At 49.5% G+C, this 27,018-nt stretch overlaps 3 protein-coding genes across 4 annotated transcripts; 2 read left to right on the top strand and 1 right to left on the bottom strand.

The window, feature by feature from the left end:
• Positions 1-4,466: 4,466 nt before the first annotated feature.
• LOC120663765 lies at positions 4,467-6,126 on the bottom strand. Its single transcript, XM_039942663.1, has 3 exons — positions 5,353-6,126; positions 5,122-5,224; positions 4,467-5,030 (listed from the first exon to the last, which is right to left on the bottom strand). The coding sequence occupies exons 1-3, from the start codon at positions 5,890-5,892 to the stop codon at positions 4,600-4,602; spliced, it is 1,074 nt and encodes a 357-aa protein (XP_039798597.1). The 5' UTR covers positions 5,893-6,126; the 3' UTR covers positions 4,467-4,599.
• Positions 6,127-13,113: 6,987 nt separating this feature from the next.
• On the top strand, positions 13,114-14,925 carry LOC120666590 (probable polyamine transporter At3g19553). The gene is made up of 2 exons (XM_039946463.1): positions 13,114-14,181; positions 14,274-14,925. Exons 1-2 carry the CDS (start codon positions 13,220-13,222, stop codon positions 14,779-14,781), a joined length of 1,470 nt encoding a protein of 489 aa, XP_039802397.1. The 5' UTR covers positions 13,114-13,219; the 3' UTR covers positions 14,782-14,925.
• Positions 14,926-20,770: 5,845 nt separating this feature from the next.
• On the top strand, positions 20,771-22,681 carry LOC120666592. Of its 2 annotated transcripts, none has more exons than XM_039946464.1 (2): positions 20,771-20,953; positions 21,255-22,681. In XM_039946464.1, exon 2 carries the CDS (start codon positions 21,418-21,420, stop codon positions 22,387-22,389), a length of 972 nt encoding a protein of 323 aa, XP_039802398.1. In that variant the 5' UTR covers positions 20,771-20,953; positions 21,255-21,417; the 3' UTR covers positions 22,390-22,681. The 2 variants fall into 2 exon arrangements, with proteins under 2 accessions (XP_039802398.1, XP_039802399.1); XM_039946465.1 differs by having other exon boundaries at positions 20,815-21,167.
• The last annotated feature ends 4,337 nt before the right edge of the window (positions 22,682-27,018 follow it).

Raw genomic sequence — 27,018 nt, forward strand, 5'->3', positions numbered from 1 at the left:
TCAGAGGGGTGGTAGTTAGGTAGGATTTGTTTTAAGTGGGAGATGGATGCACTCTACGGTACTGTTGAAAGTCAAGACTTATGGTATAATTCCCCAATCCTTTTTAAAAACCAAACAAAGGGCTAGGACTAAAAATCAAACTCCCAAGTGAATTCTCTCAGGCAACTCCCACCATTCATTCTCGTGCCCCTGACCAGGCCATCAGTTTTTTTTTTTTTGCGAGAGACCAGGCCATCAGTTGTTGCCAAACACTAGCAAAGTATTTCTATTTTCTTTTTTCTTCCTTCTTCATTATTGTTCTACTATGCAATGGTTACAATATACTTTTCTGAAATAGTTGCTATTGCTCTATCTAGAATAACTTTTCTGAACTAATGGTTCATCTCCTCTCTTATCAGTTTGAAACAATAATTTTATTCATGTTTGAGTAGTACAAAATCACTGGGTTAAAACTAACCAGCCCGCAAAGCTTGGGCAACATCCCATTCCCAGGAAAAAAATTCCATGGCTTCAGTATCCTTTGAATCTTCGGTATCCTTCAAATCTTCAGTATCCTTCGAGTCCTCGGTACGCTTCGAATCCTTATGGAGAAGTCTATAAATTATACGCCCCTTGCTGGAATCAAACGACTTACTTCAATTTTGACCCTATCCCCCATCAGTATTCGTATAGAGCTAGACCGGATCTTTCCTGAAATATAGCCCAGGATGATGGTGTCCATTCCCATGGCGACGAGCTCTCGGGCATCCCTGACCCGGCGAGTGCGCGCGGGCCACCTCCTGCCCCGGCCGGCTTGTCGGCGCCGGCGGGTGCGATATGAGTTTAGTTCATTTTTTATTTTTTATTTTGCATTTTGGAAGGAAATCTTTAATACTTGAAGTATTAAATGTAGACTAATTACAAAACTAATTACAGATCTCCTCTGTAAACTACGAGACGAATTTAATGAGCCTAATTAGTTCATCATTAAAGTATGTTTACTGCAGTATTACTGTAGCAATTTAGTGTCTAATCACTTCTTAATTAGACTCATTAGATTTATCTTGCGATTTACAATCCATTTATGTAATGCGATTTATTTTTTGACTATATTTAATACATCATGCAAGCGATTTACAAAAATTTTACATTTTGCGTTTTGAGATCAGAGCCTCAGGAGCCTCCGGGCTAGTGGCTAACTATTGCTACAGGAAAAAAAGGAAAAAGGGAACACGACGTGACCCTTTCCAAGCGTGATGACCAGGCAACTGCTTTTCGGGCGCGCGCGGCCCGGCTGATCGTCGTACTACAAGTCAGCAAGATTCGCATTGTACACCTTCGTGCCCGTGCGTTGCTACAGGCAATACAAATCATAGATAGATGGTATTATAATTTTGCTGGCAAGGAGCCAAGCAGTAGATAATGTAATTGCATTTGATTATAATATTGATGTATGGTAGGCATACATGTAACACATCTAATTTTATTCATATTCAAAACATAAAGGGTACGACTAATTTTATTCATGAAATATAAAAGGAGCCACTGTGGCACGAGACATGAAATATACAAATTGCCCCATACATCAGCACACCAAGGCCAAACCTTGTGAAGATATAGCCATTGTTAATACTAGGACATCAGCGCGCTTCGCCGCGCCCCGTCTCTCCCTCCACTCACCTCCCCATGCGCGGATGGCGGCGCGGCTGCCCTCCCCTCCCGTCTCTCCCTCCACTCCCCTCCCCGCGCGCAGATGGCGGCGCGGCTACCCTCCCCTCCCTCCCCCTCCCATCTCTCCCTCCACTCCCCCGAGGGCGTGGCAGGGACGGCAGCACGGGCGTGACCGAGGCGGCGGTGCACGGACGGCAGCGCGGGCGCGGCCGAGGCGGCAGCACGCGGACGGCGGAGCCACGCGCGCGCCGTGGTCGTTCAGCTCGCACGGCCTCCTCCGCAGGAGCACCCGCACCCACACCGCCCCGCTCGCCCTCTCCCGGCGACCCTCCGCCGTGCCCCGTCTCCTCGCCCGGGCGCCGCCGTCCCGCTCGCCCTCTCCTCACGACCCTCCGCCGTGCCCCGCCTCATCGCCCGGGCGCCGCCGCCCCACTCGCCCTCTCCCCCTCTCCTCACGAACCTCCACCATGCCCCGCCTCGGGATGGGAACGTGCGCCCCCCCCCCCCCCGGAGACCGAGCACGACGACCCTAGCGGGACCCAGTCGCAAGCGAGGCGGTGCGGGGGAGACGGTGCGGCAGCCCGCCGCGGCCCCACCCACAGTGAGAGCGCCACGGCGCAGCGACCGAGCCGGCAGCCCAGGACCCGCATCGGGCGTCTCCCCTCCATGTGTCACTCGGAGAACATCCGAACGCCCTCAGCTCTCCTTCCCCAGGGTGTATAGGAGTAAGAGTATTAAACATATGGTTCAGACCATTTAATGCAGATAAATTTTGCAATAATGTTATCAGCACTCATCATTCGAACCTGTCCAGAAACATATACCTTGCCATTGTACTCCACTGGATTGAAATAAATCCTAGTTGCAAACACTGCTCGACCCTACGAAACCAGACAGTCAGCCTAGAACCATGGTAATAATTGTACCATGAGGACACAATTTTCACGTTGGGAGTATATAAGCAAAAAAAACCATCCAATAAAATGTTTAACTGGAATAAATGGTTGGAACTTGGAACATAACCTTCAGAGAAGAGAAAGAAAACAGAAACATATCCCCTTGCCTGCTCCTAAATGAGCAACTGATATTACTCGAAAAGTAGATGCCGCTTGTACAATACTCGTAATCCTCATAGACTTTTTGAGCAATGATGATCCAGCAACCTTGTTGACAACTATATCAATTGGGCAGCCCATATTTATGTCTATGAAAGTCAACTAAACATTCATTATCCACAAGTTCAACCTTTCGTGCTACCGTATCTGGATACGGTCCACAGATTTGCACCCCAAACAAATCCTCTGATGGATGTCGTCCTAGCAAAGCCCACTCTGAAGCTTGCCTCTACATGAAAATATCATAAGGACCTCACAAAAAAAAATCAAACTGGAAATAACATATTAACTTTTCTTTTTAGCAAATCATATAGTGCATTTATTAGTAGAGATTTGTCGCCCCCTTATTATATCTGCATATGCCACCATGTCACCACCTTATCCGCGGCAAACAGCAACGGATCAGGCCTAGAGTGGCCAGCTAGCACATGGTGGGAAAAATCTTATACTTTTTCCTTAGAGAAAAGAAAAAGATATTAGGTATACAAATAGGAATTCTGGCAGGCCTAGAGTAGCCCCCTTGCTCACTTGTATTTCAGGTGACATTGATCTTCAACATATCTGCAAATTTGGAGTCAATATTCACTTGGAATACAACACAGGTGATAATTTCATTTTGATGGGATGTGTAATAGCAGGCTATATTTTCAGTGTTGAGCCATTTCTCTGTATGCCTGATAACAATGCTATGTGTATATCACAATTAAAAATCACAGACATGTCTAAGATATTTTAGAACCATTTTAACAGTGATTACAATAGATGCATATCGAAACTAAATGTTGTTCAAGTGACACATATATATGGAAAGAGGGGATTCAAAATAATTCCAGATTCACGACAAAAGAAGATCAAGTCAGATGAACTGAAGGGCAATAAGTGAGGGCTATGGAAATTGAACAGACTAACGATTAGCTGCTTGCCTAGTGTTCTTCTATTCTCCTAAACAACCTAAACCTGGTGAGTGCAAAAGAATGAAATCAAGATTTAGATATTCCGTTAACAGATAGATATTCTAATCCAATCCCAGCAATCTATAGGCCTGCTAAACAATCGCTCTAAACTGAGAAGCAAAAAAACAAACAAACATATAGAGGGCATTGTGCCTACCTCACACAAACAGATCCACTGTGCTGCAGGTGCTCACGCGGAGAGAAAAGGCCCCCTCCCTGTCTTACACAATTTTTAGAAGTAGAGATTTTTATTATTAAAAATCACGCGTGCTTCATTTCGCGGCAATGCTACAGCTTCTCTTTTATGCGAAACCACCCCACAATTGAGGAAGCAAATATTCCAGGCGAAACCAAAGTCTCTTCAACGTGACGTTGAAATAGGTCTTGGATGCTGTGATATGATATTATTGTATTGTACTATACTACAGTTAATATGTAATTTATTATTATTATTATATTGTTGCTGTTGTTGTTATTATTACTACTATTATTATTATTATTGTTATTATTATTTCAGATCTGGTCGTCACAATTTTTTTAGGAGCGGAAAGTTTGTATAATAATTTAATTGCCAGTTGACTCCTAATATTTGCCAGAGCCCTAGCTATAATTCACAGGGGCCTGAGGGACGCCGCTGAAGAATTCGTCGGCCCTTTTCGGGCCGCGGCAGGGAATAAAAGCCCATGTTCAGCCCTGTCGGCGGCTGGTAACATTAGGCACTGAATCAAAGAGGAGCCATGTGTCAGCAACGCGAGCTCATCGGATTGACAGATTGTGAACACCATCAACAACTAGAAATAAACCCCCTACACGCTGCTGCCGGCGCTTGTCTCAACTGCTTGCACCGGCAGCCTCGGCTTGTGATGACGAAGACCTGGCCTTCATCCAGCGTAGCCGCCACTAGGCCCCGGCTGCGGAACAATCCCCCTCGCCCGCGCCTGGCTCGAGTGCCTGAACTGGCATCCTTCCGCGTGCCTTCTCAGGCTCGACGTGCCGTTCTTGGAGGAAGCTCTGAACACCCGGTCGCAGTGGTGGCACACCGCGTACACCAGCCTCTTGCTATCTTTCCTCTTGGACGACCCGACCTCCTTGGGAACCTCGACGTAGATCCTGGTAAGCTGCTGCCAGACTTCCGACTCGCTGATGCGGATGCTGCTGGCCATGGTGTCGTCGTCGGGCCGCATGCGCTTCCCCATCGGTGCCTGCAGGTCGCCCTGCGCGGCGCCGCCGTGGCGCGGCGGGTGGTCGTCGCCGTGCGAGGCGAGGTTGTCCATGTTCGGCTCATCCTCACGATCGCCTTGATCACCTTGATCTGATAGAGGAAAGCCAAAAGGAATGAAAAAAGAAAGAAATGAAGAAGACACTCAAGACAGCGTAGCAGTGAATGGAGTTCCAGCGCGTACCGTTGCCGTTGGCCATTTCCCTGGGACGATCCTGCGGATGCATCGGAGGGCGCAGGTTCGCGTCTCTGTCTTTCTTGAACACCTCGCTAATGACGACCTCCTCCTACGAGTAAGCAGGCAAAGACACAACAAGCACGAGGGGGTACTTATCAGAATTGTATCTTGGCACTGCAGGCTGCAGCTAGTTTGGTTTTTGCCAGTACGAGTGGTGAACTGGCCGGTGATCCTTACCTTGAGAAAAAAGTGGCCATCGTCAGACTGATGGATCATGGCGAACTCGTTCATGAGCCACTCCGTCTTGGTGCCGTCGTTCATGTAGAACTCCAGGGTCCTCTTGAACCCGATGTACACGGGCCTGCGCTGCGCCGGCTGCTGCCACTGGTCGCCGCGGATCGCGGTGAACTCGTTGTCCTTCTCCTTCCAAAACCCCCCGCGCGTCTTCTCGTCCGAGCCGAACTTCTTGCTCGTGATGAACCACAAGCGGCCAAGCTCCCAAGGGTCCGGCCGGGTGAGGCGACCGGCGTCGTCGATGGGCGCCGGCGGGCAGAGGTTCCTCTCCTTGCACCGCTCGTAGTTGGCGCGGACGAAGCCGATGACATCCTTGTCGGTGGCCGCGGACAGGTCGATGGCCTCCAGCAGCGAGTCGACGCCACCGCCGGAGTATGGGGCGTCGTCGTCGCCGTCGTCGTCGAGCAGATCGTCTAACCAGGGGCTGGATATTGGGAAATCGAGGAATGCTCCTCCTCCAACCACGTTGGCAGCTTCATCCATGGAATTTCGGATTGGTTTGCTTGGGTGGAGTGGAGTAAGAAGGAGAAGATGGACGAACGGAAGCTAGTGGAATGGGATCGATGGGAATGGGCTGGAGGTTGACGAGGCTATGCCCTGACTCCAGCCCGAGACACGGGGAGCAGCTTATAAATGTTAGCCACGAGGTGAGGTGGTGTGGTGGATGTCCGGGCCGTCGGGCGCCCGCGCCGGCACCCCGGCGCCGCGGGTCATGCCAGCCTGACCCGCTCCGCCGCTCGGGTCACCGGCGGACCGAGGACTATAGACAACATGGATTGGATACTCTGCTTGGTTTCCTCCGTCTTCTTTTGTTTAGTGGTCTTTTTTCTCGAACGCGCAGGAGAACTAGAAGTTTTTGTTTCGTTGTCTTTGCTGCTTGTATGTATTACTCCCAAGTATTTTATCAACACCCGGCCGCCCGGCGCCACGCTGCGCCCGTCAGTATGTGGCGACCTCGATCTCAATTTCGCTGAAATTTCGAGCCTCTGATGGTAAGTTGACCAAAGTACCCTTCGGAAGTTTGACAAAATTAGAGCGCTAGTGTCACTGATGGGGTCATTTCGGATTGCGATGGAGGGTTGGAGGTTGATTGATGGAAATATAGCGCGTCCTGCTGAGTCCAGCGTGTGTTGGACTTCATGTTTTCACTAGAAGCGAAAGGTTGGGCAGCCGAGTTGGCTAGCCCAGCCCGGTAGCGTCGCTCCCACGAGGTCGTGAGTTCGAATCCCAGCTCGGACGAATTTTCGCTCGTGGGTAAAAAAAATCCTCTTGCTGTGCTCGCCGTAAGGCTTGGCCCTCTCGGGCATGAGCCAGGGTTCGGGGGTTTTTCCGCGGCCGGGTGAAGCCGTAGTCGCTTCCTCTTAATGAAAAACGGTGGGGTCCGTTCACCCCCCGGCCGCATTTTTATGTTTTCACTAGAATAGTGGGCGCGAAAATGGCCCTCCGTCCATTCGGTTTGGGATGTTATCATAAGAGAGAAGGTTGATTCCATGTATCCTGTGCGGGTAATTATTATAAAAGAAGAAGGTTCTTTTTCGAAACATATCCATTTACGGTGGTTGATTCCATAAGAAATTGAGGATATTTTGTAAGATTACCGAGAAAAGCGGACCGCAGGTTGATTATGTGTGAAAGAGAGGTTTTTTTGAAAAAATTCAGAAGAAAGTGGACTTCAGGTTGATTCTTCAAACTTCAAATGGCCGCTTTGAAAACTTCTAGAGAGGGTTTTGGAGTGCACGTTAATTTCAGAAAAAAATGACAAGTGGGTACATAAAAAAATTGCATACCCTCTTCAGCAATCTGATTTGTCCGTGCATGATCGAATGGCCAAGTTTTTCCATGGCTTACGTGGATGGCCTCTTCGGCTAGGACCGCTATGCGGTTTCAGTCATAAAAGAGAAGATGTGTGCCTCAGGAAAGCACTACTGCTCATGCAACAATCGTGATACGAGCCTTGCACATCGTAGAGCACATTCTATCTTCCTGGTTGAGAGAGAGGAGACGCAGCTGCAGTGAGCTTCGCAACTGTAGTTCTTAAGAGAAAGAGGCACAATGGAGTTATTTTAAAACTTGACTTCGAGAAGGCATATGATAAAGTGAACTGGGAGTTTTTGCAACAGACTCTAAGGGTGAAAGGTTTTTCTGCTCAGTGGTGCAAATGGATAGATTGTATTGTTAGGGGAGCAAGTGTGGGAATTAAGATAAATGATGATATGGGGAGTTTTTTTCAGACCCCTTGTCACCTCTTTTATTCAATATAGTGGCTGATATGTTGGCTATGCTGGTTTCAAGAGCAAGGGAAAATGGTCAAATAGAAGGAGTGGTACCACATTTAATTGATGGAGGTTTGTCAATTCTGCAATATGCAGATGACACGATTATCTTCTTAGAGAATGATATGGAACAGGCCAAGAAACTAAAACTATTGATGTGTGCCTTTGAGGAATTGTCTGGCCTTAAGATCAATTTTCATAAAAACGAAGTATTTTGTTTGGGGGATGCAAAGGGGGAGGTAGCAGCGTATGTACAGTTGTTTGGTTGCAAGGAAGGAACTTTTCCTTTTAAGTATCTAGGAATCCCAATGAGCTATGGGAGGATAGCCAACAAGGACTGGAATCAGATTGAAGAAAGGTTTCAGAAAAGGCTGAGTAGCTGGAAGGGGAAACTCTTGTCAGTAGGAGGCCGACTAGTGCTCATAAATTCTGTTTTGTCTAGTTTACCTATGTTTATGCTTTCATTCTTTAGGATATCTAAGAGTATTCTTAAGAAACTTGACTACTATAGATCAAGGTTCTTCTGGCAGAATGACAAGCATAAAAAGAAGTACAGGTTAGCCAAGTGGAGTGTACTATGTACACCAAAATGCGTAAGGGGAATGGGGATCACTAATCTAGATACACAGAATATCTGTCTTCTAAGTAAATGGTTGATTCAGCTTATAAATGAGGATGGAATTTGGCAACAAGTTCTTAAAAAGAAATACTTCAACAACAAACCTCTATCACAGATAGTTAAAAAACCTGGAGATTCACAGTTCTGGTCTGGACTTATGGAAGTGAAAGATTTTTTGCTAGCTAGAGGAAAATTTGTGGTTAAAAATGGAAAACAAGTAAGATTTTGGGAAGACTGGTGGGTAGGACATGAGCCTCTGATGAAGCAGTTCCCTGGGTTATATAATATTGTAAGAAAAAGGAACCAAACAATTGCTTCGGTGTTTTCCAGAATTCCTTTGAACATTGCTTTTAGAAGAGCCTTAATGGGTGATAGACTAAGGCAATGGAACGTTCTGGTATCTCTGGTAGCTCATGTCAATTTAGGGGAAATAAAAGATCAATTTGTTTGGAAGGTGAATCAGAGTTCCATCTTCTCAGTTAAGTCAATGTACTCGAGTCTCATGGAAGAGAACACTATACCTGTTAATTGTGTTGCCTGGAAGCTGAAAGTACCTTTGAAAATTAAAATCTTTTTGTGGTACCTCGATAAAGGGTGATACTCACAAAAGATAACTTAATCAAAAGGAAATGGAAAGGAGATGCAAAGTGCTGTTTCTGCAACTGTGATGAAACCATTCGACATTTATTTTTTGAATGTCATCTAGCAAAATGTGTGTGGCAGGCTATTCAGTACACTTTTGCTGTTACTCCGCCTGTTAATATTACATGTATGATGGGATCTTGGCTCAATGGCTACCCTGCAAAACTTAAAAAACAAATGCTAATTGGGGTTTGTGCTATATGCTGGGCTCTATGGCTATGTCGTAATGAGGTTGTTTTTCAGAAACGGTACCCTAATTCGTTTTTACAGGTCATCTTCAGAGGGACGTATTGGGCGCGGCTATGGTCGCAACTATCTGAAGAGGAAACGATGAAGGCGCTGATGAATTTGTGCCAACGGTTGGAAGGAGTAGTACTGGAGTTCTTCAACAGAGGAGGTTGGGATTGTAGGAGCAGACTTGATATGTAACTCTCGGTTTGCTCTTGTTTCGCTTATCTCCGATCGGTTAGCAGTTCTGGAGTTCGGATTGTAGCTTTGCTATAACAGCATGTGTGCTGTGCTTTTGTCCTTTGGCTGTAGTCATTCAATTACGAATGATCAAGGCTGGATTTTTCCATATTCTAAAAAAAATCACCATCAGCAACATATCCATGTGGCAGCCTGATCGGTAAAACACACTACTGCTTCATTCATACTCAAATGAGGCAGGGTGGTTCTCCTTTCTTCAGATATTCCACACCTCCTTTTGAAATCATGGCACATAGCTTGCTGCCACCACTGCTGCTCCTGCTCCTGCTGCCGCCACCGCTGCTCCGGCTCGAAAATGTCAGCTCTTGGGTACAAAAACTCTGGATCCAAGAAAAGAAGAAGTAAACTTGACACCACACTTATAGTACACAGTAAATTTGACAAAACACTAGGTCTAGGGCCATTTATATAAACATCAAAACGAGATTTTTGAAAAGAAATGTGGTGTTGAAATTTGTTCATTTTTATATAGCCTGGATGAAAGATACACCGTATCCAATTATGTCATTGAAGAATAGCATACTTATAGCACGCACCAGTTCTATGACAGGAATGGTACCAGAGAAGCTGAACAAAAGAATATCATATTAGTCACTAAAAAAATCAGTACATTGGAATTAAGCTAAGGACATGCAAAAGAAGATTCCAACGAGATTATGGGTCACCTGCAGTTAGCAGCAGTCGCCTTCTCCTGCCTCAAGCGTGTGTCAATACAAAATCATACCCTTTAACATACAGAATGACTTTTTTGCACCCTGAGACATGTGCACCCCCGGGAACACACCGTTGGATGTGTGCGCTCATCGAGATGCGAACAGTTTTCAAACCATGATTATGTTCGCATTAGTGGCGTCATTCGAATTAAACTTTTTGCTCAAAGGTATAATTATTAGGGAAAAGTCCGATTTACATTCTTGAACCATCATAAAAGTTACGATTTTCAACCTTCTACTACAAAATCGACCTATTATTTGTTTTTGAAGTGACAACATAACATTTTTGAGAATATAGAAGGATTATTCTTCATGTTGCCGTTGGATACCCTTACCCATTCTCCAAATCCACACCCGGTGAAACGGGTAGGGTATGGACACAAAATAATACACCCATTTATAGAAGGGTAGGATATGGGTATCCCCGTCATAGAAAGGGTACGGGCAGGGTATCCCCGTCTCTACCCGTTGCTCCATCTTCTTCAACGTTAGTCATCAGTTGGTGGCTCGTGTGCAAGAGCTTACCTGTCTCCATCGCCTCTTCCGCGCTCGTCCAATCCCACTGCGTCGCTCGCCGTGTGCACACCTGTGCAAGCAGGCAAGATCCATGCGGAGCTCAGGCAAAGCTAGGATACCTCTGCAGACATCATCATACTGCAACGAGAAATCCTAGGCTCGAGTGGATGGGATAAGGATGAGAAGCAATGACAATAAGCACGAGAGCATGCAGATGGCAAGAGACGCGAGAGCACTGAACCATTGACGAGGGAGGATTTTATAAAGAGGAACCATTGATGAGTTCACGGGTGCTCAGCGCCAATGGGTACTGATCCGTCATTCGGAGCTCTCGATGCTGCCGGCCGGCCGGAGCAGGTCGTACTTGGCAGGAAGAATGAAGAGCATCTCGATGCTCAGCGCCAATAGATGCGGCGCAGCATGAAGAGCATGGCTGCCATGGTGCCCTGCAGATACGATCGCCATGGCCACACGTCCACTGCCGCTCGCGGCTGGCCGCCGTGGTGCCCTGCAGATACGATTGCCATGGCCACACGCCCACTGCGAGCACGCCGCGTCCGCGTCCGGCGGACGGAGCGGCGGCGGGCACTACTGCGCCGCCGGCGAGTTGGTGAAGTGCGGCGCCTCGTGCTCACGATACCTCGGCCAATGGCACAGAAAATGCATCAGATGCTGGAGGCTTTAATTCATGAAAGTATATTGATGTGTTGCTGGAGGCTTTAAATTTTATCCAATTAATTATCCGTTATCCAATGAGTATGGATAATTGGATGTGGATAAATTTGGGGAGGGTATAGAATGGGTAATTAAATTCTGGGTAAGGGTGTGGATAAGCACAAGATTGCCCATACCCTCCCCAACGGCAACGCGAATTATTCTGGACCCACGAAATGTTGAAAGCACTAAAGTTATACTAGCAGTAGTGTTCCATCAAATGCTGAAATATAAACCATAGAGTAATAATATGCTGAAATAGGGTAGCAAACGATGATTCGGATTTGGACGTATAAATATAAAATCATGTCATTACCGGAAGGGCACTGGAGAAACAGAAAAGGTAAGGAAACTATTGGGTTGGGCTGAGTAACGATGATTGGCTGATGGGCCGAGCCCAGGTGTGGCCATTGTGTGTTATGTGCTGGGTTGAGTAACGATGATTCGCTGATGGGCCGAGCCCAGGTGTGGCCATTGTGTGTTGTGTGTTGGGCTACTGGCCATGAGCCGTGTGCGCACGCACGAGCAGAAGGTGATGTGCTAAGATTAAACTGACTCCAAGATAAAAGATTAGGGAATGCGAGAGAAAGATACGTACGACTGCTTCAAGGATTCGACTTTTATGAAGTTACTTGCACAGACCACAAAATTCATATATTCTTTTTTTTAAGAGAAGATATGGTGGGATTCGGCTTTCGATTAGTTTGAGGACTCTCCCATTAAAACAATAACAATGGGGAGGCCTCTTCATTTAGATTTTACCAAAGGGTAAATGAATTGACTGATATAGATTGACGGCAAATTGAAGCTGAATGAATAGTCAAAATAACATAGGACATAATGGTAATATATGATCCCTCGTTGCAAATTGCCATACCATGAGTATGGTATCCATCTACTTGTGTGGTCATGTTCAAATAGTGTGATAGACGTGGATGTTAACTCACAAGTAATCAATAATTAGAGGGGAACAGTTCCACTAGCTACACGTCATTCGTTATTTTGTTGCGAATCTAGAAGTTCAATTAGTCATACAAAGCGAACGTGCCTAAGGTCTCAATGGGATTGAATTCAGGTCCAATCTTATATCGTTATATTTACTAGCAAATATACCCATGCCTTGCTACTGGTAAATATTAATACATGTATTATTGCTTATTTCTTGTTTTAAACATAGTGTAGATAGATATTAAGATTCCGATGGACGGATCAATAAATCATTGCTTGCTTTATAAATAGCACAGATTTGATAAAAAAATCATTGCTAACGTAATCTCTAGTTTCATATTCTCATCCATCAACGAAAAAACTGTTTTTTTTAAAGAAAGACACGATAGCCTACAATACAACCCGATTAAGTGAAAAAATGCAGGCAGGCAGCTAACCGCTTAACACAGAGAGTATAATTATATAACAGAGAAACAAAAACAATAGAAAGAATTGAGAATTCAAATGACGCGATAAGGAGTACCAATAATATGGACTTACCTTTACACCACCAACCATAACGATGGAAGTGCTGTCCAACTTAATCACATTCACGCCATTAGCCACGTTGATCACATTCGCACGGCACCGACATGTGGGCCCACTGTCAGCTCTAAAGTTGAATGGATTCCGACTCTGTGCCGCTTGCATCAAGGATCTCCCCAGTCGCCGGGACCAGATCTCCGGACCCACCTGTCATTCTCCAAACCAATCCCGTAACATCTCTACCACTGTCAGCGCACACGCCGCCACCACCACTCCTCTCATCCTCTGCCCACCAGCCTGATTCGTCAACCCCAACTCTCTGCGCGCGCGCGGGCGCGGGGCGGCGGCCGGCGTCGGCGGCCGTTGACCCGATGACCGGCTCCCCCGCGGATCCGCCGGCGCGCTCGCGGCCGCGGCTGACGGTGCTCCCCCTCGTCGCGCTCATCTTCTACGAGGTCTCGGGCGGGCCATTCGGCATCGAGGACTCGGTCCGCGCGGGCGGCGGCGCGCTGCTCCCGGTCCTCGGCTTCCTCGCGCTGCCCGCCCTCTGGTCGCTCCCGGAGGCGCTCGTCACCGCCGAGCTCGCCTCCGCCTTCCCCACCAACGCCGGCTACGTCGCCTGGGTCTCCGCCGCCTTCGGCCCCGCCGCGGCCTTCCTCGTCGGCTTCACCAAGTGGGCGTCGGGCACGCTCGACAACGCGCTCTACCCGGTGCTCTTCCTCGACTACCTCCGCTCCGGCGGGGGGCTCGCGCTCGCGCCGCCGGCCCGCTCGCTCGCCGTCCTCGCGCTCACCGCCGCGCTCACCTACCTCAACTACCGCGGCCTCCACCTCGTCGGCCTCTCCGCGCTCGCGCTGACCGCCTTCTCGCTCTCCCCGTTCGTCGCGCTCACCGTGCTCGCCGCGCCCAAGATCCGCCCGGCCCGCTGGCTCGCCATCGACGCCGGCGCCGTCGACCTCCGCGGGTACTTCAACTCCATGTTCTGGAACCTCAACTTCTGGGACAAGGCCAGCACGCTCGCCGGCGAGGTCGAGGAGCCCAGGAAGACGTTCCCCAAGGCGGTGTTCGGCGCCGTCGGGCTCGTCGTCGGCGCGTACCTCATCCCGCTGCTGGCCGGCACCGGCGCGCTGCCGTCGGAGTCGGCGGCCGAGTGGACCGACGGCTTCTTCTCCGAGGTCGGCCAGAGGATCGGCGGGCCCTGGCTGCGCGTCTGGATCCAGGCCGCCGCCGCCATGTCCAACATGGGGCTCTTCGAGGCCGAGATGAGCGGCGACTCCTTCCAGCTCCTCGGCATGGCCGAGATGGGCATGATCCCCGCCATCTTCGCCCGCAGGTGAAAGATTCTTCTTTTTTTGTAGCCAAATGCCAAGCTTTCAATCGACAGAAAATTGAATCTTCTTGTCAATTGCATTGCGTGCGATGCAGGTCCAAGCACGGGACGCCGACGTTCAGCATCCTGTGCTCGGCGACGGGGGTGGTGATCCTCTCCTTCATGAGCTTCCAGGAGATCATCGAGTTCCTCAACTTCCTCTACGGGCTCGGGATGCTCGTGGTCTTCGCGGCCTTCGTCAAGCTGCGCGTCAAGAACCCGGACCTCCCCAGGCCGTACCGGATCCCCGTCGGCACCGCGGGGGCCGCCGTCATGTGCGTCCCGCCCGTCGTGCTCATCACCACCGTCATGTGCCTCGCGTCCGCCTGGACCGTCATCGTCAACGCCGTCGTGGTCGCCGCCGGCGTCGCGCTGTACTACGGCGTCGAGCATGCCAAGAGGCGCGCGTGGGTCGAGTTCATGGCGCCCGTGCCGTCGCCGCCGCCTGACAGCTCCCACGGATCAACCACGGCGTCCGACGCCGCCGACGTCGAGGACGTCCGCGCCGGGCTGCTCGCCGACGAGCCGTCCGACGAGGCATCAGCGAGGTCGCGTAGCGCGTAAGATTTGCATTTGCGCATACGTAGGGGACGGATTCCGTTCAGTGTACAGTGGTTTCAGTAAATATATTTGGATGCAATGTAAAGCGTTCAGTTTTCACGGCGAATTCTGGACCTTGTTTGGTTACCAACCCCATTCTAGAATTCCACGTTTCCAAAAAAAAAAAAATCTCGCATGTATAGAGTGCTAAATAAAATTTATTTGCAAAATCTTTCAAGGGATGAGTATAACTTTTCGCGACGAATCTAATAACGGTAATTAATCGATGATTGTCTACAGCGATGCTACAGTAATTATCCTCTAATTACGCGGTCAAATGTCTCATTAGATTCTTTAGGGTTCCTAGCGCAGGGGTTCTGAAATTGATTTTGTAAACTGACTTTATTTGACACTGTAATTAATGGTCAAACTTCGTTCTAAAATCTCTAGAACCCAACCAAACAAGACCCTTGTGCAGTGTTCAGATGACAACGTTCACAGAAATTCAGAAACAGCAACCCTATCGCTCCTGAAGTCTGAACCGCGATGTTGATTTTCAGGTTGACCGTAACTTTCCTTTCTCCCGGTCAATTTTTTTCCACCCAAACACATGGTGGGCCCCACTGTGCTCACATATCTCCTCTCCCCACCGCACACACCCACTCCCGTGATTCCTCCTCACCCACTCCCTTCCTCCTCTATCTCCTTTTTTTCTCTCTCCTTCTGGATCCAGGTGAGGCGAGCGCTGGGGCCGGGGCCAGCGGCGGCGGGGAGGCGCGGCGCGGCGGCTCCGGCGGCGGGGAGGTGCGCGGGGCGGGGCGGCGGGGAGGCGCAGCGCGGCGGATCCGGCGGCGGGGCGGGCCGGCGGCGGCGGGGAGGCGCGGCGCGGCGGATCCGGCGGCGGGAGGCGGCGGGGCGGGCCGGCGGCGACGGGGAGGCGCGGCGCGGCGGATCCGGCGGCGGGGAGGTGGCGGGGCGGGAGGTAGTTTTTTTTTGATATATCAAATTTTTTTACCGTCCAAATATTTGTACCCAAAACTTTTTTTCTTTTGATTTTTGATGCAATTTTTTTCTATAAGCATTTTTTTTGTTTTCGGATGCAAATTTTTTTACTATTTTTTTTTTGTTCTGAATGTAAAATTTTTCTTTTCAAAATTTCTCAATTTTTTGCCTCTCAATTTTTTGTTTCTAACTTTTTTTCGTCAAAAAATTTTCTCTCTTCAAAATTTCTCTTACAAAAAAAATTCCAAAATCGAAAAACGACAAAAAAAATTACTAAAAATGGTCGGGAGATCGACCGTAGGGAGCCCCTCCCTACAATCAACCGTAAATTAGCGAGACCCAGTTTGAACCCTGAAAGAGGGGGCATGTCTCGACTGCAATCAACTTCATGCTTCAGTAAAGAGACACAATCATACAACACAGAAAATTTTGTACCGTGACCTTCAGAAATGCGCTAATTTCATTATTAGGTAGATTAAGTCTGAAGAAAAGGTAGTTCCGTCGTGTACTATGATACTGTTTGCTTCACACACTGGTATCCTAAACGGTATGGGAAATGGATTACATGGTGATTGGTGGAGGGATCACTGATCCCCTGCTTTGTTTGGTTGCACAAGACGTAACAGTGAACCAAACAAGATTTATCGAAATCAAATAGCGATGCCGTTTACGTTACATTTGGCTGAACCAAGCAGTACCTATATGTCAATTCGATTCCATAAAATCGCCTACTCCTCAAAACACGGCACGTGGGGTTGCGTGACTGAACCAGTATTTTTCTTTTGAATGATATATATGCATGCCGCTAGCCAACCGAGGGAACCCCTTCACACCGCTCCAAACCCCCGCCGCCACCTCCCCCGTTCCTCGCCGTCGCCCCAGCGAGCCCCCGGAAGCCCGGCGGCCGGCGAGGAAAGCGACGGCGGGGCGAATCGGCCGGTGGGGGCCTCCAGTGCCGGGGCGGGCCGGCGGCGGCGGCCAAGGCCGGGCGGCGGGCAGGAGCCACAATGGCGTGATTCCGGCCAGCTGCGGGCGGATCCGGTTCTCCCACCACTGGATCTGTTGTCTCCGCCCCTCTCCCTCGAGCAACGGGCGGTGCGGAGCGGTGATATCCGGCAGAGGGCGTGACGGCGGCCTTGCTGCAACACTGTCTGAGGCGGGAGCTGCGAGCTGCGGGAGCGCTGCGGCGGGAGCTGCAGTGGGCGAGCTAACGGGGCCAACGTCCTGGCGGAGGGCAAGCTGTGACTGCTGTCCGTCCGGCTTGGGGTCGGCGGCGCGGCCTTCTTCTGCTGCGCATGAGGTAGAAGAGGAGGCCGGCGGCGGTGAGCTGGGCCCCACCGGCGGCGTGGTGCGGCCCTTGGGGGCTGTGCAGGCACGCGTTGGTGCGCCGGTTTAGGCCGTGAAGGGACACGCCGTGGAGGCTGCGGCAGTCGTGCAAGGGTGGCCACCACGAGTGAGGAGGTCCGGGTGACGGGCACAGCGGAGTTGGAGGTCGGCGCCATGGTACCTGGAGGCGCGGCGGTAGCGCCGCTCCGAACGGGCTGCCGTGTCAACGGTTGGAAGTGCTAAGCCATGAACGTGTAGCGAGGGTTTGGAAGCTCCGGGCGAAAGCCCTTGCCGGCATTCTTGCTGGTAGAGATGACGGCGGCGCCCTAGGGCGTCGTTTCCCTGTTGGGGGCGTCATTTGAAGCAACAACCTTGTTACACGGGGTTCTCAGGGTGAAAACCCGGTCCAGTTCCTAGACGAGCGACGGCGGCGCCTTTGGCGTCGTGTCCTCCTTGGAGGCGTCGTCTTTTAAGGCCTATCTGGACTTTCCTGATCCATTGATTCATCGGCAACTTCAGACAGAGTTGGCCTTTCTGCCGCGTGGCGAGCTGAACGGGTGTTGCTGAGCTCTCATGGGTGCCATTCGCAGCTATGGTGGCAGCCGGTGGTTGTTGCATGGTTGTCGGTTGTGGTAGCTTGCAGCGGACCACAGCGGCTGGCGTTGCTTGGCAACCGTCAGTGCGGCGTGGGACTGCGTCGAAGGACGGCGTTGGCGGCTTCGGCATTATGGGACGACTTGGCTTGCAGCAGATCGCGGCGGGCTGCTCAGATTGGCTGGGTTTTCCGATGCGGTACATCGTCGGAAGACGGCGCAAGCGACTTCTCCGGCTTCCTGGCATGGCGGTGGAGGTTATTTGTGCGGGTGAAGCAAGTAGGTGAGGCCGGCCTGCGGCGGTGGCTCAGCTTTGATTGGGACGTGGACGTGGGGGCAACATTGCTCACCACCTTGACGGCAATAAAGAAAACGAAACCTTGGCGTGGAGTACTGTGGCGGGCGTGTCAAGGCCCCTGCGCGTGGTGATTCTTCGAGGCGACGAGAGTGAGGTCCAACGGTGGAAGTGGCGAGGCCCCCGCACGTTGTATTATTGTGGTAGCGACTGCGAGGCAGCCTACGAGAGGTCCGGTTTCGGTGGTATCACTCCGCCAGCTGGTCGGTGGTGTTGCAGTGGCATGGCGGCGGTGGATCCCGCATGGCGGCAGTCTTCCTGGTGCGGTGCAGTCCGCATCTTTCGGTTCCCTATCGACGCAGGGTCACGTCTGGAGTTCTCGGCAACTAATGAGTGTGGATGGTTCGGTGAGCGCCGCGAGCTCTGCTTCTGCTGAATTTGTCGTGTAGAGTTGCTGTGGAGATGAGTTGTGCGGCTGCGTCGATGCCCCAATCCGACCGGCCTGATTTGTTGAGTTCGGCGTGTTGATGCCCCAATCCAACCCGCCAGTGTTATTTTTCTTTTTCTTTTTCTCTTTTTGTTGTCTGGTTATGGCCTTCCAGAGTCGTAACCTTGTATATTTCTGCTATATCAATAGAAACGCACTCGTCGAGTGCCGTTCGTTCAAAATAAAAAATATATATGCAGAACTAGATGCACATTTGGCCAAGGAGGTTAGTTCATCGCAAAAGGATACGCTACTGGCCGACTGCAGTTGTACGCCATCCGGTTTTACAATATCCGAGCAATCTTACGTTTCCTGTTCATATTTTGAATAGCTAAAATGTTGCACATATATTGTGTTTCGCTAAAAAAAGAAAAAAAATATCAAGATTAGTACAACAAAACTGTTTGGTTTGCACACTTAACTTCACTAGATTTTTCCCATAAAGGAAGTGTTTTAAGAATTTCACACTTAAACATCTAAAGTAATAATAATAGTCATTTGAAAAAGCGAAGTAAAAGTCGCGGCTATTTGTAAATTCAGCGAACTGTGTAGGTGACTCTTCTTCTTCTCCAGACAAGTAGACAACTGTTCTTCTGAAAATAGTGTTGAAGTGCTTTGATTTACTGCATCAGTCTAGTCTTAGAGCATCTTCAAGAGTGCCCAATATACACTTCCAAAAAGTAGTTTTGGCAATAAACTAAAAAACAGCAGCTCCAACAGTTCCATAAACTACTGCCCAATATTCCCGCACGCCCAAAACTGACCGAAACCCAAGCCATTTTTGTGCCGCTCGGTCGCACTCCCAATCCTTGAAGTTGAACTGATTCCGCGCGATTTCTTCTCCTCCCTGTAGTGCGATTTCTTCCTGGGTGACATTTTTCCTCTGTTTCATCTGTCTTGCAGTGCGCAATGACGCAAGGCCCTCCACTGTCGAGGAGCTGTAGCTCTGCTGATGCTGTCGAGGCTTGTGGGGTTGTGTTGCTAGCACCACTGGTTGCTTGTTTTGCTACAGTGTACGTTGTGGAGGAATGGCAGGTGTAGAAGTGGGGCGGCTTGAGTTGCTAGCACCACTGGTTGCCTGTTTTGCTCAAGCAGAGTGAGGAAGGATGGGAGCATTGGCGCATGGTACTCGGTCTGGACCTTCAACAGCTGATTGCTTCGGTGGAGAGAGGAACAGAAAGAGAGGGAGAGAGAGGAGCTCAAGCTGCTTCGATTGGAAGGTAGAGAACAAATATCTCCTGGGCGGTTAAGTGGATGATGTGGCAGTAATTAAATTGTTTTACAACTAATTTTTGGGAACTGGAGGAGGGGGTCTTTTTTCCCTCCCAATAGTTTTTGCCAAGATCCCAAAACTAATTTTTTAGGCTTTATTTTTTAGACACTCTTGGAGATGCTCTTATGCACCACTGCACGAGCATCCCCTATCGTTAGGCCAAATCAAGATAGAAAAGTGCTGCAAGTAGTTGTTTCGTCGCGTGTACGACTGATGCATGTTGCGGAATTTTGCAGAGGTGGAACGATGCCAAAATTCGTCGACTGACATATCTCCCATTTTAGAATGATCGACAACTTTGACTTATAATTATTTGATATCCCAACATTTCATCTTCTCCACACATATTTATATAAACAATAACAATAATATGCCCAATGTATTTTGACGGCACTTAAAGCGCAAATTGGTAACTTTTATGTGCAACTAAAACTCAGAAGTAGTACAAAATTTCTAACTAAAAAGAATTAGAGATCCATGTAATGGTTAATATTTACATCCGGCACTATTATCACCTTATACCTAATATCAAATATAGTTTGGTTATTCTGTAACAAGCTAGAGCAAATCGAAGGAGGGTGCACAATTGCCTTGCGGGTGCATATAGTTGAGTTATGAGTGGTGCAAATATGGTGAAATTTTGGACACAATTACTTGTTTTCCATTTTTATGGGGTGCTTTAGCACCCGCTAATGTGTATGTAGCTTCGCCCCAGGTAACTAGGTTTCAGTGTTTCACGTATTTCTTATTTCTTCGAAGAGTACTAAACTCCCTTTGTTGAACTGTAGCAATGCTTTTTGCCCCCCACTTCTCGGAGCAGTTCTTCCCGTGTCTCATCACACTGTGCTGCATCTCCCGGCACGTGCGCAGCGTGCCAGGCTGACGCTAGCAGGAGCAACCCAATGATATGCCTCACGTGAGCCGCCTCGCGCTCGCCGTCCGCGTCTCCGCGACCAGCAGCGCGCTGACCGCACCCTGTCTCGCGGGCCCCACCCGCCAGCGAGACATTAGCACGACAGGAAGGGCGCGTAATTGCGGACGCGCCCCCCAAATAGAGCCACCACTGTTCATCGGCCCCCAAACCAAACCAATAATTTGGGGGGGAAATCTCCAATTGCGGCGGCCGCCGGGAAATAAAAGAAATAATTTGTCCCGATTTTTCCCCACCCCCAATTCCAACTCGCCGGCGGCGGCCCGGTCTCGCCGGAACTCTACCCGAGGTGAGTCCCCCCGCCGTCTGCCCCCGGATCAGCTTCATTTCCTCGAAAATTTCTCGCCCGCGCCCGAATCCGCCACCACGCCGATTTGGTCCGAGCTCGCCGGGATTCGCGGCGGGCTCGCTCCCGGCCCGGAGAATCCCCGCCCGGGCTTGCTCGGAGCTCGGCTCCGAGGGCCGGTTTCGTGAGCCGTGCCGCTGAATTCGGCCGTGGAGCGGTCTCTCTCTCCCCCCGAGCTGGTGCGGGTGTGTCCCGAGTCGATTCTCTCCGTGCTGAATCGCTGCTTCTCGATCTGGTTCCACAGGTGGGGGGTAGCTCCTGGAAGTGCTCGAGCGCTCGTTTCGAGCGGCGAGCTCGGCCGCCGCGGATCGCTGGAGCCCGGCGGCGGCGGCGCCTAGGGTTTGGTCTTCCCGGAGCTGCTCGGCGGGATCGTTCGCGGGGCTGCATTTGGCGCCGGCGGCGGCGAGATGCAGCCGCCGCGCAAGAAGTTCGCGCGCGTCGACACGCTCGGGCTCAAGGCGCGGATCGTCAAGCGGCTCGGCCACCAGCGCGCCGAGCTCTACTTCCACGGCCTCAGGAGGTTCCTGGGATGTCAGCTGGGCAAGGCCGAGTTTGAGAAGATCTGTGTTGCTGCGTTCGGGAAGGAGAACATCAAGCTCCACAATTTCCTCGTCCGGTCCATCCTCGGCAATGCGTGCACGGCGGATGGGCCGCCGCCGAGCAAGCAGGCGCCCACCGGGAACTCGCAGACGAGCACGGTGACCAATGGGACGCTGACCAACGGCTTGCTGCCGGCGAGGAGAGGGACGCCTCTGACCAAGAGGTTTGGTGACAAGCCGAGCCCGATCGGCAAGTCTCCGCTCGGTCATCCGGGGACTGGGGAGTTTGTGTCAGCTGGTAGCAAGGCGCTGCAGGAGGTTATCTCTGTGGAGGATGGTGAGGAAGTCGACCAGGCCCGGGGTAGTCCAGTCTGCGTGCAGAGCCCGAGCCCGATCAGGGCTCCGCTGGGAGTTCCAAAGGCTCAGAATTCTCAGCCTTCGAAGTCTTTCTCTTTAGATGTGTGCTACAATAGTGGCGAGTTGCCAGATTCTCAGTCGCTGTCCAAGCTACTTGAGGATAAGTTGAAGGCTCAAGGTCTCAGCGTGCCCAAAGAGAGTGCTGATGTGTTGAACTCTGGGTTGAATGTGTACATGAGTCAGATGTTGAAGGCTTGTTTAGGTGTTGCGAAAGCAAGGGGAAACAACATGAGGATGCACCAAGCAAATGGGCGTACTGCTGCTGCTGTAACTAGTGGGCAGAACAACGGCTTTCCCTCGGAATCAGGTTGTTCTTACCAAGCTTCGCTGCTTGATCTCTGGGCGGCAGTGCAATCCAATGGTCGATTAGTGCCATATGGTCTGCAGCGGGAGAAGATTGCTTCTCATCTCCACAACAGTTGATTGAAGGCAGCTAGTTTTCCTTTGATTTGTATCAGACCTTATGTTGGACAAGTGTAGGAAGTATATTGCAGCACCACTAATCTTGCTGTAGAAACTATAGGTAGTTAGGTTGAGTTAAAAGTGGAGTTTGAGTGTAGGACTGGGTAGTGTACCCATTGTTGGTGAGGATGATACTTCTTAGGATGCAGTACATGATAGTGACCAGTGAGCTTCATTTACCTGTGATTATTCACCATAATGATACTACTACTAATAATAAAAGATTCTGGAATCTGTCTTGGCTTCTTTTCAATTCTTGTACACCAATTTTACCATATTCTGCCTGTACAGAGAATCAGGTTCTGTGTCTATAATATGTTGCTGCTGGATAACTTGAATTTGTTCATCTGCCTTGGTGAATATCGTTTTTCTTGTCTGTGCCCAGATTCTTTGTTTACTTATTTTCTTGACACGAAGCAGTGTTTGGTAAGAATCATGAGCTGAGCCATTCGCATTGATGTACTTGGTTACTGTTGTTGATCATTTAGATAGTGTTGCTTCAGAGATCAGCCTGATACATAAAATCCTCCATTCTTTTTTTTTTGTCTGCCTGGTACTCAGATCCAGCTTGATTAGGAAGTAAGAACCAACGTACACTCTGTTGACTCTGCTGCTGCGGCGCTCCGGGCGGCCGGCATCACTACTGAGCAGATCCAAAAGGACAAAACTATCTGCCAGAAAGAAAGTTACAATTGTTTTTACCAATGGCAGATCCTACTAAGGCCCGGTTGTTCAACCATATGAGTCACCAGAGAAATTGATTTATTAATCTAATTAAATAAAATCTGGATTCCCCTTAATTTTTGGATCAAAATAATACAACCATACAAGTTGTTATATGATGGGTGCAATTTACTCTTACAAATTACTATTAATTATTCCAATTTATATTATATTATTTTCTTGTTTCATGTATAACCTCCTTGAAGCAAAAACGAATATGCTTGCTAAATTGCACATTTTTTTAGATTATTTTGGAAAAACAATATCTTGGTCATTATGTTTAGGCTATATCTTTAGGCTATAGACATATCTTTAGGCTATATATAGACATGTTCTTTTCTTGAAGAATAGATTATAATAAAAAAGATTAGTGCATGGCTTGCTTCATTATAAATTGAAGACCTCGCGGTCTTGACCAACAACTCAATAACAGTGACCCAACTCAGTGGCATCGCAAATTGAACCCTTCCTGTTTCCTGATTTCAACTCGAGCCTGCAGCCATCTGCAAGCGCAAGCTTACTTCCTTCCAGCCAGCAGATCGCCGTCCGGCGAGTTCGGCAGCAGCTAGCTGGATCTATCGCTAGCGACTAGCTAATTCATCAAGCTCGCTCATCATCGTCAAGCTAGCACTTGTTCGACGACATGCAGGCCGCACACGTACGCGCCTACGGTTTAGATTCTTTATTTTGTTTCGGTGATCTGTATTGCAAGGATCAGAGTTGCATGGCCAGGATGTACGTAGATGCATTGGATTCTTGTTTTCACGCCCAGCAGCAAGAGCAGCAGCATGCACGGCAGCATCTTTCCTGGATCGTACTGAAATCTAACAAGGCAGCACATCTTAATTAAACACGATTGTCCAAGCAACTGGAAGAAGAAGAACTCTGTAGCTACTACACTCATCACACCGACTTTTTTTATTCATACTCCACTTTTCGATGCTAGTGAGTGTGACACCACACTGATGGATCAACCGGACAAGTACTAGCTGCAATAATTCATCAAGCGACCTTACCGACAATAGAAACTAGCTACAAGCCATTACAGGGCTCCTCCTCTACTCTGTTGCGGTGTTGCCAAATGTCAATAGAAACCCGCAGACACCTCTGACCAGCAATGGCGAATCTAGGTTGATACTTTAGGGGGGGGGGGGGGGTTGTTTTCCTCTTCTTCCTCCTCACTCCTCTCCTTTTCTTCTTCTTCTTCATCCTCCATTTCTTGTTCCTCTTCATCATCCTCTATTTCTTCTTCCTCTTCATCATTTATGGTTGAAATTTGTTGTGTGTGTGGGGGGGCTCCATGGGCTCTCTCTGCACCCCCTGGATCTGCCCTGCTGATCAGCCTATGAAGAAATGGGAGATGCCTAAGGAGAGGACGGTGTCCATGGAGGCATCCACGTACAGCTGCCCTGCAGCGTTCGTGATGTTGATGTCCCAGCTTGCGTGTATCATATATATATGAGGAACACCGTATTCACGAGCACTTGACGTAGGAGACTTTGGCGACCACTTTGCCGGCCACATACAGCTTGCATTGGAGGGTGACACCACAAGTGGGGTCAGCACCTTACCTGCAGTAGTGAAATCGATCAACAGAGTAAGCCTCACCCAAAATTCTTTCATCGACGACGCAGTTAACGTAAGGTACTTCACTCACCAGGTCAAAGTAGCAGAGGCCAAGTAGCTAGCATCGTGAAGCCCAACAGGCCCAGCTCCCAGAAGTTCACGTCATGCTTCCTCCAGGATCCCTACCAGCAGTAAATCAGTAGCGCCACCGTGTTAGTGCAGTGATAACAGCGGCGCACAGAGAGTATGAGCAGTGGCGGATCTAGAATTTGGATTTATGGGGGGCTTAATTTTTCTCCTCCTCCAGCACCCCCTGGCGGTAATTTGAATATCAAAGTTTACTTCTTATTACTGCACAGTAGGTAGCATATATAACAAGTGATATATATATATATATATATATATATATATATATATATATATATATATATATATATATAATCTCAAGTGATTTTTTGAACCAAAGACATACACAAACTTGACATGTTGTTTGAGACGAAGTAGAGATGACAAGTATCGTTCATCGCAGCTGCAACCGACCAAGGGACGGCGGCGGATAAGGGAGGCTAATTTTCTTCTTCCTCCCCTTCCTCCTCCTCTTTTCTCCTCAAAAATGGAGGGGGGCTCCACTGTTTGGGGGGGGGGGCGTGAGCCCCCCTAGACCCACCACTGGATCTGCCCTTGGCAAGGGGCATCATCCCCAAGACGTGGATGGTGACATGTCCCTCATCATCCTTCACACTGCCGGCAACGACAAAGATGATGTGATGTGCCTCCTCATTGCGGCTGCCGTGTCTCCCCTCCTTCCAACCGCCACCACCGACGACGCCATGATATGCCTCCTCCTCACGGCCGCCGTGTGCCCCCTCGTCCTCGCTACCGCCACCGACGATGCCATGATGTGCCTCCTCCTCGCGGCCGCTGTGTGCACCCTCCTTCTTCTCACCGCCACCGATGATGTCGTGATGTGCCTCCTCACGGTCATCGTGTGCCCCCTCTTTCTTCTCACCGTCGCCACCGCCGATGCCGCAATTCAGTTTGTGAATATCGGAAGGAGTGGATCAATTTTATGTCAGCCATATGATCTGTATTTTATCTGCATGACCGTGCTAGCATTCATATCTTTCTTGACATGCCGTCATGCCAGTGCATTGGCTGTGCTCTGCTTCAATTCAGCTAGGGAAGTTTGGTACAATGGAAAGTGTGCAGTGTACAACTACTACAAACATCTTATTTTGGTCTGAGTGACCAATCAATCAAGCTATCTGGCCTCCAATGTCAGACTCAATTCCACAATTGCAGTGCGAATTGTCTGGTTGAAATTGCAGTGCAAGTTCAACACTAGTGAGGTGTGTCCATGAATTTGTTGACCAATGGCAATCAATCAATCAATCAGAACTAGGTTTATTTTGACAAAATGGCTCGAGAGTTTCGAACTAGACAGAAACCCGGAGATGAAGAGACGAAAGTTAAGAAGAAATAAAGGGAGGTTAGTTTGTCATGGATCTCCACATCATATCACCCCCAAGAAAAAGGGGGTTCTTCACATCACTGTTTAATTTGTGCTTGTCATCATGATATCGTACGTGCGTGTTCTGCATGTACGCATCCGCTAGATTTTTAGTACTCCTGGGCTTGGCACGGCCGACATGATGATAGCGGCCTTTTTCTATCCTGCTTGCTAGTGATATTCTTTCATTGTCAACATGCTAGTCTTTTGTTCCGCTCCAACCCCCCCCCCCCCCCTCGTTTGTGTCATTATATTGCACTCTTCGTTTTCAATTATCCGAGCCACAAGTGACGCACCAGAAGTTGCTAGGGGAGGAGGAACGGGGGCCTCCGGATACGCAGCCATGCTTGGCAGATCCTTGCCGGCGTGCGGTTCAGAGGAGCGGGCGCCATCAGGTCTTGATAGAGGAGCAGGCGGCGTAACACTAGGAGTTCCGAGGGTCGACGAACCGGTTGCTCTGTCCTCCAGGAAACATTCCAAGATAGGCTAAAGTAGAACATCCTTGTCAGGCTGAGATGGAGGACTATGCCCAATTAAAAATGGCCCTCCGCGCTGAGGACCAGTGTGCTCAAAATTAGCGAACGACCCAACAATATGAGAGGATATGGTAATAGCATTAACTTCGCCCTGCTGAAGCATTTGCTAATTGCAAGATGGCTCGCGTCCTCTCCCCTCCTGATCCCTCCCTTCCCCCCAGCGTATCCCTTCCCACCAGCCTCATGCCGGCGCCTACTCCGGGCCCAACAGCCACCCTCCCGTCCATGGCGATGCTCCATCTGGATCCCCTCCCT

The sequence above is a fragment of the Panicum virgatum genome, chromosome 3N (assembly GCF_016808335.1).
Source record: "Panicum virgatum strain AP13 chromosome 3N, P.virgatum_v5, whole genome shotgun sequence".
Taxonomy (NCBI): domain Eukaryota; kingdom Viridiplantae; phylum Streptophyta; class Magnoliopsida; order Poales; family Poaceae; genus Panicum; species Panicum virgatum.

Coding starts and splice junctions, on each gene's coding strand:
- LOC120666590 (XM_039946463.1), top strand. CDS start 13,220: ATGACCGGCTCCCCCGCGGATCCGCCGGCGCGCTCGCGGCCGCGGCTG. Junction 14,182..14,273: donor CCCGCCATCTTCGCCCGCAG/GTGAAAGATTCT, acceptor CGTGCGATGCAG/GTCCAAGCACGGGACGCCGA.
- LOC120666592 (XM_039946464.1), top strand. CDS start 21,418: ATGCAGCCGCCGCGCAAGAAGTTCGCGCGCGTCGACACGCTCGGGCTC.
- LOC120663765 (XM_039942663.1), bottom strand. CDS start 5,892: ATGGATGAAGCTGCCAACGTGGTTGGAGGAGGAGCATTCCTCGATTTC. Junction 5,225..5,352: donor ATGGCCACTTTTTTCTCAAG/GTAAGGATCACC, acceptor GCTTACTCGTAG/GAGGAGGTCGTCATTAGCGA. Junction 5,031..5,121: donor GGAAATGGCCAACGGCAACG/GTACGCGCTGGA, acceptor TTCCTCTATCAG/ATCAAGGTGATCAAGGCGAT.